The sequence below is a fragment of the Amphiura filiformis genome, chromosome 9 (assembly GCF_039555335.1).
Source record: "Amphiura filiformis chromosome 9, Afil_fr2py, whole genome shotgun sequence".
NCBI classification, from domain to species: domain Eukaryota; kingdom Metazoa; phylum Echinodermata; class Ophiuroidea; order Amphilepidida; family Amphiuridae; genus Amphiura; species Amphiura filiformis.
The window spans coordinates 62,092,573-62,107,916 of NC_092636.1; the positions used below are offsets into that span (position 1 = coordinate 62,092,573).

General features: G+C 35.2%; 1 protein-coding gene across 1 annotated transcript in view; it reads left to right on the forward strand.

The window, feature by feature from the left end:
* Window positions 1–15,344, forward strand: part of LOC140161289 (uncharacterized) — a 54,006-nt gene that overhangs the window by 13,781 nt on the left and 24,881 nt on the right. Inside the window, 12 exon segments of the mRNA XM_072184763.1 lie at window positions 428–571; window positions 2,577–2,768; window positions 2,770–2,823; window positions 3,383–3,520; window positions 3,957–4,134; window positions 5,153–5,290; window positions 5,969–6,144; window positions 6,721–6,972; window positions 7,425–7,585; window positions 8,285–8,446; window positions 9,474–9,632; window positions 10,437–10,551. Coding sequence (XP_072040864.1) covers window positions 428–571; window positions 2,577–2,768; window positions 2,770–2,823; window positions 3,383–3,520; window positions 3,957–4,134; window positions 5,153–5,290; window positions 5,969–6,144; window positions 6,721–6,972; window positions 7,425–7,585; window positions 8,285–8,446; window positions 9,474–9,632; window positions 10,437–10,551 — 1,869 coding nt within the window.

The following is a 15,344-nucleotide window of genomic DNA, read 5'->3' on the forward strand; positions in this document are numbered from 1 at the left end:
TGAATGACTGACTTCATTTGCGCAAACGAGTGGCTTATACTATAGTATATTAGTACTCGAGAATCCTTGATTAAAGCCATAATGTACAATCTTAAAATTTGAAATTAATCAAAAAAATTAAAACCTGATTCTTTGGCAGATTTGTAATGTTTAAACAAGTCCTGCCTTACACCTAAATGAAATTGGCCAAATTTGTTGTGTTAGTAGGTTAACAGAGCAATTTCAAAATAAAGTCAAAATGCACACATTAAATCCCATAAAACTCCATGTTAAACAGTGGGGTTTCTTTTACTTTATCCTGTTATTTCTGCGTAAAATGGACAAAAACCCTTCCCGGCAGTTATTACTAATTAGTGTGACTTCATTGTTGCGACTATATCTGAGATTTTGACAATTACAATGCTTGTTATGTTATAACTATTTGCAGTCTGGTGATGACCAAGATACTCCAGGTAAGCATCGTAAAGAAATCCGTAGGGTGCTGAAGAAGAGCAAACTGCTGAAAACAACACTTGAAGCAGAGGTGGCAGAAAAGGAGAGGAGGGATAGAATCAAAAAAAGGAGGAAAGAGGTAAGGACCTAATATACTTCATTCGCAGTGCATTGATTTAAACCACTTTGTCTGCCATTCCACAAAATTAATGCAGGTCATACCAGGTCGTCGCATGCAGTAAGTTGATCCACTTGTGAAAAATATTGGAAAATCAAGGCGCTGCACCTAAACTGATACAACACCAGATAAATTTTCAGTAATGCAATTTACATTGTGCATTGAATGTACTTGTTTTTAATACACAATGCCATTAATCTCAGCGTCTTATAATTCTCAACCGATTTCAACATATGAGGTATTAACTCGGGAGCTAAGGGGTGGGGTATGAACGTTTGGACAGTATTTATTTTGGGACATTAGAGCACATCAGACATATCGAATTGCATTCTGAATCGAAGAATGTCCTTCTGATATCAAATAATTTTGATTTTTGAAATTCGCAATTTAATACACATTTTATGGCAAATCATTAAAATTGATATTTTTGATATTTAACAGTACTTGAAGTAAACTTTATAAATCTGATGATTTATACTTAAAGTGTATGTAGGTGGGATAAAAAGCCGACGATCAATTCAAAATTTTGACCTTTCGTATTGAAGATATGGATTTTTTTTCCCAAAACACCAAACAAAAATAAGGTCTTTTGGGAAAAATCCATATCTTCAATATGAAAGGTCAAAATTTTCAATTGACCGTCGGCTTTTCCTCCCTGCTACATACACTTTAAGAATATATCATTAGATTTATATAATTTACCGAGGACTGTTATATATCAAAAATGTGAAAAATATCAAATTTTATGATTTGTCATAAAATTTGTATTATATTGTGATTTTCAAAAAATGAAAATTATTTGATATCAGAAAGACATGCTTCGTATTCAGAATGCAATTCGATAGGTCTGAGGTGCTCTCATGTTCCACAAAAAATACTGTCGAAACGCAATAAACGCTCATTTTGGATCCCTTAAGGGCTGGGGTATGAGCGTTTGGACAGTATTTATTGTGGGACATTAGAGCACATCAGACATATCGAATTGCATTCTGAATACGAAGAATGTCATTCTGATATCAAATAATTTTGATTTTTTGAAAATTGCAATTTAATACACATTTTATGGCAACTCATTAAAAATTGATATTTTTGATATTTAACAGTACTTGAAGTAAACTTTACAAATCTGATGATTTATACTTAAAGTGTATGTAGGTGGGATGAAAAGCCGACGATCAATTGAAAATTGTGACCTTTCAGTATTGAAGATATGGATTTTTTTTCCCAAAACACCAAAAAAAATTAGGTCTTTTTGGGAAAAAATCCATATCTTCAATATGAAAGGTCAAAATTTTCAATTGACCGTCCGGCTTTTCCTCCCTGCTACATACACTTTAAGAATATATCATTAGATTTATATAATTTACTTCAGTACTGTTATATATCAAAAATTTGAAAAATATCAAATTTTTATAATTTGTCATAAAATTTGTATTATATTGTGATTTTCAAAAATGAAAATTATTTGATATCAGAAAGACATGCTTCGTATTCAGAATGCAATTCGATAGGTCTGAGGTGCTCTCATGTCCCACAACAAATACTGTCGAAACGCAATAAACGCTCATTTTAGATCCCTTAAGAGTACAGGTATATTTGGCTGCTTAATTTTGACATATGTCTTTGTTTAGGATATACAGGGGTGAAATTAACTGGTACAATTCTTTAGCTGTCTGTATGTAAGGTGGCAATTATCCTTTTGGGGGCAGAGAACTGCCAGAGATGTTCACATCATAGGATATGCAAAACTGTGCAGTAACAATTGAACAAGAGTAGGTTATTGGCAGGAAAAGATCATCAAAGCTTGAACATGGGTCAAATTTCAAAGTGGCTCATATTTGTTTTTTAAAAGACACCTTAGTATTAGAACATGATAAAAGCAGGCATAATTTGAAGGGCTAGTACATTGATTCAAATGCGTTGTGTGTTATGTTACAAATCACAATGATGTTGTTTTTCATTGCAGCTGTTTGGTGATGATTATGAGCCAGAAAAGGCCATCAAGCTAAAAGAACTGGTGCTGGAATATGGTAAAAACAAAAAAGATAAACTGGTAGAGGTTGATGAGGAGATAGTGAAGTACCTTAAGCCACATCAGGTAGAAGGTGTACAGTTCTTGTGGGATTCCACTTTTGAAAGTATGGCGAAGAAAGATGAACCAGGGGGGTGGTGCTATCTTGGCTCATTGTATGGGTCTTGGCAAGACATTACAGGTGAGCACAAAGTGACAACAAAATTATAAGGATTAATTTTATTGTCACCACTGAGAAATGAATGGGGATTATGAAATTGGTTCCGTTTGCTGTAAGTGTGGGAGGGGTACTCGACGTGTGTGTGTGCTAAACTTGTTAACCCTGGGCTTTAATGAATTTCAATGGGACTTGGACACAATGACCCTTGGGTACCTTGGCGTGTGGTGTTAATAAGGTCATCTAGAGGTCACTTGAGGTCATTTTGCAAATATATTAATTTTTCTGCCAGGGACACATTTTATACACGGCGTAACTTACTAAAATATTTTGCAGGAAACCTTTGACGAGAGCGTAATTTAAGCGTACATCACGTATTTACTGCGTTGAAATAAACTTGTCTCTGATTAGCTGCTGAGGCGATCTGCTGTTGCCAGTGGAAATTTATGAATGAAACTTTGTGTCATACACATTGTTAGCTTTGACTTTGCAACATCATGGTAGATGATATATTATAATCTACTTGTTTTTAAAATTGTGTCACCTGTGATATTAAATGTGTAAATTTGATTGCAATTCACAGATCATCACATATCTTCACACAATAATGAGTTATGAGGAGCTTAACATCAAGAGAGCACTAGTAGTTGCACCACTCAACACAGTGCTTAATTGGGTAGAGGAATTCAACAAATGGCTATCACATGATGACAGCATTGATGTAAGTACAGCAATACAAATCTTTTTATAATTTTAAAATGAGCCATTAAAAATAAATCTAATTGCAACCATATGCATGTTTAAAGATTATAGCATCATTTTGTACATGTGCGAAAGAGCTGACTGCACTTGGTCAAAAGCACTATACTGGTGAAGAAAGGATTGACAGCACCAATATTGGTATGGAATACAAATCTATTTCATGGTATAAAAGCTCTGAAGACTAAAAAGAAGTAACCTTCACACAGATCTTAAAACATGCAGTCAAGACACGACTTTAACCTTTAGTTCTTTAACCTCAATATGTTTGCACATTAATATAAAAACCTCAAAAACATCACAACTTGAAGTAAAATTTTGAAATAGTGGTGTTGAATCGTGCCGTCAGGAATGAGTGCATTTGGGCTCAAAGTGTCTGCTGTGTTTCTATTCTATAGGTGTATGAAATTACATCAGTTAGGAACAACGAAGCAAGAGCTGATATGCTGGAACAATGGCATGAAGAGGGCGGTGTATTAGTCATAGGCTACTCTATGTATCGTATCTTAGCGCAGAATCCTAAGCTGAAGAAGAAGAGATTAAAGAGGATCTTCCATGAGACGCTTGTCCATCCAGGTGAGTGGTAAATCACACCACTGGTAAAGAAACTAGTAAAGTTTTCCTATATTGAGTCACAAGGGACAGGTTGAGTGGTGGTGTGATGTAGTGTTTGACATGTGATCCATCACATTTAAAATACAGGTTGTAGAAAACTCCATTTAAAGATAACAAAGAAAATGTATGAAAAAAATGGGTGTGATAAAATATCAAACTATTGCAAGGGTGACGGGGTTGTTAATCCGAAAATCCAATAAGGGTTGTTGTAAACCTTAATTAGTACCCTAAACCTAATGCGATTCTATAACCCCACAACTCTAATCCTGACACTTACCCAAACTCTATCCTCACATTAATCCTAACCCTAGCCTTAACCCTAATCATAACCTAAAATGATCTAATAGCTTAAACACTTTTTGGACTAAAGACTCTTTGGAAAAGCAGGTGGTTTCCATTGCAAGTGATTTGTGATGTACACAGTTGGTACCTACAGATGTTATCACTAGTTAACTGCAAAAATAAAAAAGAATAAGTCATTGATAAGTTAAACGTCTACGCCCATTCTCAGAATTACTTCGCATATGTTTGCCGATTTGACATGGATACTGTGTGCTGTAAAAGTGGACATTTTCATGCAATTCATTTTTTTGTGCTTTTCCAACTTTGAAATATTTCCTTGTTTTAACTTAGCAATTCTAACTTTCCAGATGAGCCATGCGGAGAACGGTTATGATTTGTTGTTTTGGTCCTGCTGAGATTTTGAACCTATACACAAAAAGAATATTTTAACGTGTTATTTTCATGATAGATGCTTGGAATGCGAAAAGCATGAAAATGAATGGAGCGTGACAACCCACTTTTACAGTATAGAGAAATGGGGTCTTATTTTCAGTAATAAAACTGCATTGTATGTCCCCTGGTATGATTCAGTTCTTTTCATGTGATACAGGACATGCAGCAAGTGCAAAGGGAATTTGTGTTCAAGCAGAGTTTTGTCCCGGATCTACCGAATGTTATGTTGTATTATTTGTTTCAGGTCCAGGCGTAGTTGTGTGCGATGAAGGCCATATGTTAAAGAATGGTCAAACTGCCATAGCTAAAGCACTGAATGCGGTGAGGACAAGGAGGAGGGTATGCTTGACTGGAACACCACTCCAAAATAACCTCGGTGAATGTAAGTAGACCATTCTCTGGAGTTAAATCCAAATCACAAAAATTTCAAGTCCGCAAATGTTACTTCTAACAAACTTGTCCAAAACTCAGATTTTGTGGGTAATTCAATTGATTAATCCCAGAGTTTCACAGAATTGATTAAAGTGCTGATATAGTGTAGTGTTTTTACGGTCAATATTCAGATACAATATGATACTGTTAAGAAGTAAAAAATTAAAACTTTCAACTGCACTCACCAGGTTATTTTCCCAAATACTTCTACCTGCACGTATGAACTTACACAACTGTATATGATACTGTTGTTGCACAAGAAAGCCTTATGTTACCCATCCAACAAATGGCTGTGAATTCAAATAGCATATACGCCAGCGAAGTTATGTAATGTTACTATGTCAACAGGATCACGCTCTTGAACCACGATCAAAACAATCACCACACAAAGTATATGGCACTTGAAGACATACCAAAATAGCGTGATCCGGTAACCAAGAGAATTACGTAATTACTTTGATGGTGAATTGTTGTGTGTATTTTGGTTGTGCGTTTGCAGTTTCCAATGAAAATTTTGTTCCAAGTTCTGTGTATTGTAGTGAAAGGTTAATTTATTTTTTCAGCATTTTATTATCAGTAACAAACAAACAAACCAATCCCATAATATTGTGTGTTGACTTGATTTCAGATCATTGCATGGTTGACTTTGTGAAACCCAACCTGCTAGGTTCAGCGAAGGAATACAAGAACAGGTTTGTCAACCCTATAACGAATGGACAGTGTTCAGATTCCACCTCTAGAGATGTCAGGATCATGAAACACAGGGCTCACATCCTTCATGACTTGTTAGCTGGATGTGTACAGGTAACTATTAGGCAAAAACATATGTTTGTATTGCCCTTGATGCTCCAAAGTCGGGGTCGTTCAATTAATTTTGTTTCTTTCTTTCATTTATTTGTTGTTGAAAATATATTGCCACATATAATATTAAAAAATGCAAGTTTGCCACAAAATGAAATGAGAAACAATGGTTTATAATATAAGGTAATATAAGGTTTGTCGGCTTGTTATTTGAATATATCAAATTTTATACCAAATATATAGAAATTCAAATATGAAAGGAAAAAAACCCAATGTGACTATTTTTTTTCAGATTTTTGGATCAGCCAGAAAAGGGCAACTTTTTTTTTTCCAGGTCTTTGAAGCAGCTAAATTTTTCAAGCAATTCAATATGTTTTTTTGTGAATTTCTTGAGAGGTTTAAATTTGCACAATTTAAAATGCACAAATTTGTTAACTCAATAAAAAATTAATTCAGGTGAAAAAATCACACAAAAACATTGCCAGAAAAGGTTTGTAGAATTTAATTTACCTTACCATCTTGCAAAAGAAAACATGTTAAAAATTGATTACTTACATAGTATTTTTGTTAATTCCACAGAGAAAAGACTATAGTGTCATCACCAAATTTCTCCCTCCAAAACACGAATATGTCCTTTCCGTCCGACTCTCCCCGAAGCAGGTCAAACTCTATGAGCTGTATCTAGGCCAGTATTCAGGAATGAAAAAAGACGAGAATGGTCCCATGGTCCAGCAGCGTAGTACTAGTGTGTTCGCTGACTACCAAAGTCTGATGAGAATCTGGACACATCCGCAGGTGCTGAAGCTGAACACCATCAGAGAAGAAAACAAAGTGAGTATTATACCACAGGTCTCCACAGTAATCCACAACCATCGGGTCCAAAAAATGTTTGTTTGATTTGTTCGAGTTTTGACAACCCTGGAAAGCCTCTATTGAAGCTTATTTCCATTGGGGTCCATTTGAACACCGGGACAGGTTGGGATCAGTCAGGGGTTAACACCCTACTCTTTTTCGAAACTGGCTGCGAGATACATGTACAGGTATGACTCTCTGCACACAATGTGTTTCCCCTCAAAAAATTACTTATTTACTTATGTTCAGAAAAACGATTTTGTATCTGCTGCTGTTCAAATCATCATCCTCAGCATCTCATGTCTACTATTTGCGAGCTATGTTCGCCATATCAAAAACTTTTCCCGAACCACCCAATTTATGAAAGTGTGACAATGTAATAACTGAAGCAAAAAGAGAAAATACTACAATATGACATTGTTTTGTTTCAGGCATTTAATGACATGGATACTTTTGTGACATCAGAAGAAGACAGTGATGCAGGAAGCATAGATGATTTCATTGATGACCAGTCTAGTAACAGTGGCGTGGAAGAAGTCGCTCCTGTCAAAACCGCACCAAGAAACAGCACAAGAGCAACTAGATCATCAAGGTTAGTATAAGAAGCACACATTTACACTACTGTCAAAATGGATACTTTTGCTAAACATTAATTTAATAAGAAGAAAATTACTGCTTCCTGACAGATGAGCGTGTTTCTGCTACATAAATGTCCTGTCACTAACATGGAAATCTTTTATTAATCAGACGGAAAAATAAGTTAATGATACTTCATGTAATAGATATGCATTTCAGTGTGCTACAGAACTGGTATGGACACCGCTATGTTTGTTTCATACATTCTTAGATAGCGCGAACCAATCAGAGCAAGCATTAGAAAAGGGTAAACCATGCATTGATTGTGTCTAATGCACGGGCGCGTACAACACGCAGTGCTATGAAACAAACATAGCGGGTTGATGCATTTATATTTGCTTGTATTTTCCAACATTTAAGTGACAATTTTCATGTATTATTTTTCTTCTCGTGTATGAAATAGGTTAATGAACGTGTATTACTTGTTGCTCGTGCATCAACATCAGCGTACATGCATTATTTTGTCTAATTTCTCTCCCAACAAGTAATACGCGTTCATTAACCTATAATTGTTGTTAATTATTGTTGTCAGGGTTGATTTTTATTTTATATCTGTGTGTTTGAAAGAGAATGAGAGAGAGGGGAAGAGAAAGACAAAGAAAAACAGACAGACAAATACTTGACATTGTATCATTGTTGATTTCTCTTGTATTAGGAGAACTGCAGCTGCTGCTCCAGCTCCAGCTCAGAATGGTGACAAAGGATCCTCGGATGAAGAGGATGGAGAAGATAACAATAAAGATGGCATCAAATCTGATAGTAGTCTTGAGGTTATTACCTCATGGAAAACTAGGAGTAGAACACTAGACCCTGAAGGAGGTATGTATAGTACTTATCATCAGAACGTAATGGATGTCTCAACAACATTATGAATTATGTTAGAAAATTCATTATCAAGCACGAGTCACATGGTTTTATTTTAAACCAACTCATATTGACCATAAAACAAATTAATACAGCCATCTCTCAACATGCAATATTTAAAATTCCCAGGCGCCGAAATTGTCGAGTGCAATGACGTCCTAGTAATACAGTGAAGGCTGACAACAATTGAGCACAAGTAACCATGACGTCATTGCACTAGACCATTTTGGCGCAGGATTTTTGAATATTGCGTGTTGAGAGCTGGCTGTGTTTATTCGTTTTTATGGTCAATATGAGTTGGTTTTAAATAAAACCATGTAATTGGTTCTTGATAATTAATTTTCTAACATATAAACATAATTGTGATTGCGGAGACATCCTTTGAAAATGTTATTTTCACTCCAAAGTAGCAACATTTCCTATCAATTTTTATGTACACATTTCTCACATGGGAAGCAAAATTTCATTTCAAATCCTGAAATTTCTCTGAAATGAGTTTGCTGGATTCGATGTTTTTCAGACCTAGTTGTCAGTAGACAAAGTCACTTGGAATGCATCCAGTACAGTGAACTAAAAAGACAGTCAGCAACTTATAGATTATTCCTTCATGTAATTATACACAAGATTAGGGTTATGGTTAGGATTAGCTTACATGAAATATTTACATGAAGGATATGTATCACTGTATGACAAACCATTTGTGAGTTCATTTCCCGCACTGGTAATATGCAAGCTGTGCGACTATGTAAGAAATTGTGGGAGGAAAGAGCAAGAATGCAAACCTTGCAAATTTAAGAGTAACAGTGTTTATTATACATAAAGTTAGTACACAAGCTTGGCCAAATGCTGCATGGTAGGAGGGTGATTTTAACTAAGTAATCCTATTTGTCTGTCTGAATTAAAAGTAATGTAAAAGCAATTAAAGGAATCATGGTAGTGATATTCAAGTCTTGTAATTACTCCTTTCAGACAATGTTGCTGGTGGTCGTATTACGTACACCTACACCCACCTTAAAGAAGCAAGAATGGTATGAAGAGCACTTCAATCCAGAGGAAGATGCTTATGACTTCAATCTGAGCGGTAAACTCACGCTATTGTTTGAGATCCTCAAATACTGTGAAACTATTGGAGAAAAGATGTAAGTGGGATTACTATACCTAGGTGTAATATGAAGCTATTGTATTAGCCCTAATTTTGCGGTAGTTTATTTTTGTGCATATTGCAGTTGGACCAAGGTCCATTCTGCGAATGTGCTTAATAATGAAGCTTTACTACTAATAAACCAACAATTACGAAATCATGACATGTACCCCGAAATATTTTAGCGAAGCTCACCAGCGCAACAATATCGGCTTATACAGTACTTGCATTTGGAGGGTAGGGTCAAAGTAATGTCAATGAAACTACATTTGATCTGTTATGGTTATTAAACCACATTCCATTGATTAAGATTCTCTCAACATTGAAGATTGGTTTAAAATGGTCAAGATCTACTTAGTGTGAAAATGCATCCTATCAAACTACACCGAAGACAGAGCTGTCAACTATTTGCCATTACTTGGTACTAATATAACAAACACTGGTGAAATTTGAAGAATACAGTTAAAACTCTAGTATATGAAAGTGTGAAATGTATGGAAAATACTGAAAATCGTTTTGGAAGATTTGCAGCTCTGCAAAGTGTATGTGCAGCGTCTCATGTTTCAGAAGTCACATAAAGCTGTACAGAAGAGTCAACCCTATGCACATTAGGTGTCAACTATTCAAAAAGAGAAGGGAGCCATCCCGGGTTTGGTATCTGCAATCAGTGCTAGGTTCCAGAATTGTCCCCAGTAAACTCCACATGAGCCTGTGTGATAATACCCTATACATTGAGATAAAGTACATATAGAAAGAAGAAGAAAGAGTTTGACTTATGACCTCTGACCTTTTGACCTTACAGCTTGGTGTTTAGTCAGAGTCTGCTTTCATTGGATCTCATTGAGGATTTCTTGGAGCATTTGAACAAAACAGCAGAGGAGGAGAGAGATAAGGGTGAACAAGATTTGGAAAATCAGGTGAGTAGATGGAATAGCTAGCTGGCATATATGTGATGTAATCAAGCAAAAGGTGTCATTTATCGGGCAAAATCAAAATCCAGTTTTCATTTCATATTAGCATCAAACAACTCATTTAGTTTGATCACATCACATTTGTACCGTACTATTCGATCATTTCAAGTTGTTTCATTGTGAAGATGTTACTGTATAATGGGAAATGTTTGCGAGGTTTTTTATTTTGCAGTTAATTTTTGACCCATTATAGGCTTAAGTGGAGTATTTTCTAAGCACCATGCGGCCTGTACACAAAGCTGAAAGATGGAGGTCAGCCAAATCCAATGATATTTGGTATGTAGTCTAGCTAGGTCAGATGGTTCACAACTATGATAGTAAAAAATCAGGTGACCACCCTGGGGGAAATTCCATGACCCCCCTAAAATTGGCCCTCTTTTGACCTGCCTCAGAATTGATACAGCTTAAAAATGAACAACATTTGACATCATGAAAATGTCCTTTAAAATAACCTGGGTCTGACAGAAAGTTGAACATATTGGAATTGAACTATGCTTTATAAGATGACCTATTCAGAAAAAATTATTTCTTTTGATATAATTACGTAATATCATCGTGGAATTTGGGCAAAAACAGGATTTTTCATAATTTTGAAAGTAGCGAAAAAAGAGCATTTTCAAATCACATTTTCTGCTATATTCAGGCCAACATTGGATCAAATCTTTTGGATAATATAACCAACATGTTGTACTTCTGAAATATGTTTAAATTAGCGTGGGACTTTTTTTCCTATACTGCAGGGAGTTTGTTGATTTTGGCGGATTTTCCGTTTTTTGCTTTTTTTGTAGACTCAATTAACGTTTTCCATGTATAAACATACTAATTATTTTACATTCACAATACGGCTTCAATTCTCAACCAAGGTTATTACTGATTTAAGTTTGATAACTATTTTCATGTGGATTTTGCTCTTTTATTATAGTGGAATTTGTTAATTTTCATGGAATTTGCATATGAATCTCCCTGCTAACTAATGATATGAAACTTGGGTTTCCTAGATTGATATGATATTTATTTTGATTGCTGATTTTAGAAATATGTTTCTAATAACAGAATGTGTTTTTTTAATGGAATTTGTTTTTTCCAAGGAATTTGTGTCTTTAAACATATTTTCGAAAGTGGAATTTGCAACCAACATTACACTGTTTAGGTAATAAATCATATTTAAAATAAAATTGACTAATATTTAGTTAACTGTTAGATCAGGCAAAAAACAACAACACATTTATAACAAAACAAAACAAACACCACGCCATACTTCATATAATATCTACTACCAATGCAATGGAATTTTCATTTCTTTTCAAAGGCGAATTTGATAATATGAGTTATCTATCAAATAACATGTACAGGTACTTCAAGCATTGTCTAAAATTGGATGTGAATATGTACATGTAATGATGTACGTTTATAATATCTCATTGAGCGTGAGACTCACGCATTCGGGGACTTTATCAGGTGTCAGATCTATTGCCATTTGGTCTAATACCATTTGGTCTAATACCCATTTTATCTACAGACTTGACCTTTAGTATGGAATATTTTCTCGCAAAATTCGAGGACTGGGCTGGAATTTAGGACTTTATGCAAAATTGTTCTGTTATTATCAAAATCAAATGTATAGGGGTTTGAGGTGATACTTCCTAAACTTCGTCAGCAATTGGCATTTATCACATTTGAAATACACTTGCACATTTTTGAACATGGGAGGAGATTAAAATATGGCTCTTAAAAGTGGTACGTACTCAGAAAGTTTAAATGACTCCCCGTGGGTCAAATGTTATAAACTTATGGTACAAAAACAACTGCGCGGATTTCTGGTTGTCCAATGAACTCACGCTGCTTGTTTGTGCACAGTAAGATTGTAAGGGGCCATTCAAACTGAGTGCGTACCACTTTTGAGAGCCATATTTTTAAAGCTCCTCCCACTTTCAAAACTGGTAAATTACAAGTGCATTTTAGTTCTGATGAACACTTATTGGTATTAAGGTTCAGTAAACATCACCTTAAACCTCAATAAATTTGATAATAACAGAATGATGTTGCTCACATTCAGAAATTTTACCCCACAAAATCCAATTCAGTCTCCTTAAAACCGCAATTTTAGGATAATTCACTACATTATGAGCGTCATAATGTAAACTAATGGAATTTGGAAAGCACATTTTCTGTCAAAAAATTACGTTACACCATCTCCCGATACACCCCGATTAATATTTAGCCCGTGCGGTTTATGCAGACCCCTTCCAGACCAGTCTTGGAATTTTGCAAAAAAATATTCCATACTAAATATCAAGTCTGTATATATATATATACAAAAGGTCTAGTACCAGAAAGGCTATAATTACCACGTCTAATAATCATATAGTCTAATGTCCATTTAGTATAATATTGTTTGGTCCATTAACTAGTATGTCTACTGACCATATAGACTAATAACCATTTGGTCTAATATTTTTGGTCTCCTCTTATATGTGGGACTTATGTTATCATCCAAATGGTTGACTGGTTGTTTGTTTCTTTGTTTGGCTGTCCGGCGGAAGCAAATTCATTAATCCACTGTGCAGCTTAAACGTAATAACCTATCAACTTCAAACTTGGTTTGGTGATTGGTCATGGTAGCTTGATGTGCTGTATAGTTTTCTGTCATGTTATTGGCATATTTATGAATATTAATGAGTTTATTTGCATATTTTGCCTACATTTTGCAGCTACATTTTCATTAATTCACTCTGCAGCTTAAACGCAATAACCGATCAACTTCAAACTTGATTTGGTGATTGGATATGGTGGCATGGTGTGCTGTATAGTGTGTGTCATGTTATTTGTATATCAATGAATATTGATGAGCTGATTTGCATATTTTGCTTACATTTTCATCAATCCACTCTACAGCTTAAACGCAACAACCGATCATCTTCTAACTTGGTCTTGTGATACATGTAGTATATGGTGGCCTGATGTGCTGGATAGTTTTGTGTCATGTTATTTGCATATATTTTATTGATATTAATGAGCTTATTAACATATTGCATATTATTTGTTGTTTCCACACCTTTGGGTGGGGCCACCTTATGAACCGCGTAAATTCTAGTATTATTAACAATCTGGCCTAATTACCTTTGATTTAATAACCGTTTGGTCTATTAACCGTATGGTCTAATAACCAGTAATAATCTAATACTATGTCGTGTATTTGCCAATTCATCAAAAAAAATCGCCTACGGGCTACTGGTTACGGGCTGTAAATATATGTAAAAGAGACGGGCACGTGTATAAACATACTACATTCATCAATATAGTGTACCCAAAAATTTAGAAGAAGCGGCCTGCATGTATTGAAAGTGACATTTTGCCGCGCTATTTGTTCTTCTTTTCCGGTCTTTACAAAGGTATATAAATAATATAACCGGTATAGGCTCACCATGCATCACCGGGGGTGCCACAGGCATGGGACATGGGCCAGTATGAGGTATCTGTCACTCCAAACTTTAAAACGAAATAGGTTTCTATGGGGTTGACCCATAATTTTCATGTCAAAAAGGGGAGGGGCCTTGAGGTCTGTAAAGGGGTGGCCCCGAAAATTTTTCGCGATTTGCATCAGTCCCACCCCCCACAAGTGTTTGTGAACGGTCCCTAGACTATTGGGTTTTGGTCTAAATGGTAAATAGGACCAAATGGTTATTGTACCAAATGGTAATGGGACCAAGTGGATGTAATCTAACAAATTCTCACGCATCATCAAATTTAATTTAGGGATTCATTCATGAAAACCACGCTTATACCAGAACATTTTGTGATACTATACTATTTCTTCATCATATACCATTATTTCTCCACCTGAAATCCCTACGCAGACCAGCCGGTCCTAAACGCTGGGCCATATCGCCGTTGTTTAGTCTCAAACAATCAAGCGCGCCGTTAGGTAGCGCCATGTATGTAGGCATATATGAATGTAAATTATTGACCAAATACAGCCAAAAATGGGATATTTGGACATTAAAATTCACTTCTAGGTAAAAACTTGCACTCAGTTGTTATTAATAATCTACATACTGATGTTATATAATATTTTCTTTCTGATTAATACAAATTGTACATAGTATTAGAAAATATTAATATGCTCATTTTGATTTTGTTGATTTACGAACTAATGCAAAATGCAATATTTTAAAGACCCCTCATAACAAATTGGAAAAAGATCCCACAATAGAAAAAGCATTTTCCTATAGTCAAAGGATGGGAAACGTTTATCTAAAAAGGTCATATCAAACTCAGCCTGAATAAAGGCAATAATTAAGTTAGAAATTAGGTAAAATTTGCATTTTTTCTCATTTCCGACATTTTGAAAATATGGCTATATTGAGTTTATGAAAAATCCACCTTAATGAAATTGCTGGCTTCTGCAAATTTGTGAGGAGATTCACCAATATATGTATTTTTAATGCCAATTTGTTTGGGACCTGTTGAATTATGGAGTTTCTTACAATATTTCCTTGAAATGCTATGAAAAACTGCTTTTTAAAACGTATTTTAGGTGATTTTGGAGCGATTTTTAGGGGGTGGTCATATTTTTTAACGGGGGGCTCCAGAGAATTTTTTAGTGTTGTGATTGAAAAGTGTTATCAAAACCTATCAATGTCCCAAAATATTATTGATGGCGGCCGACCTTCATCTTTCACGTCTGCAGGAAATTAGAAAATATGCCACTTAAGGCAGCTGTGTACTCTAGACATTGT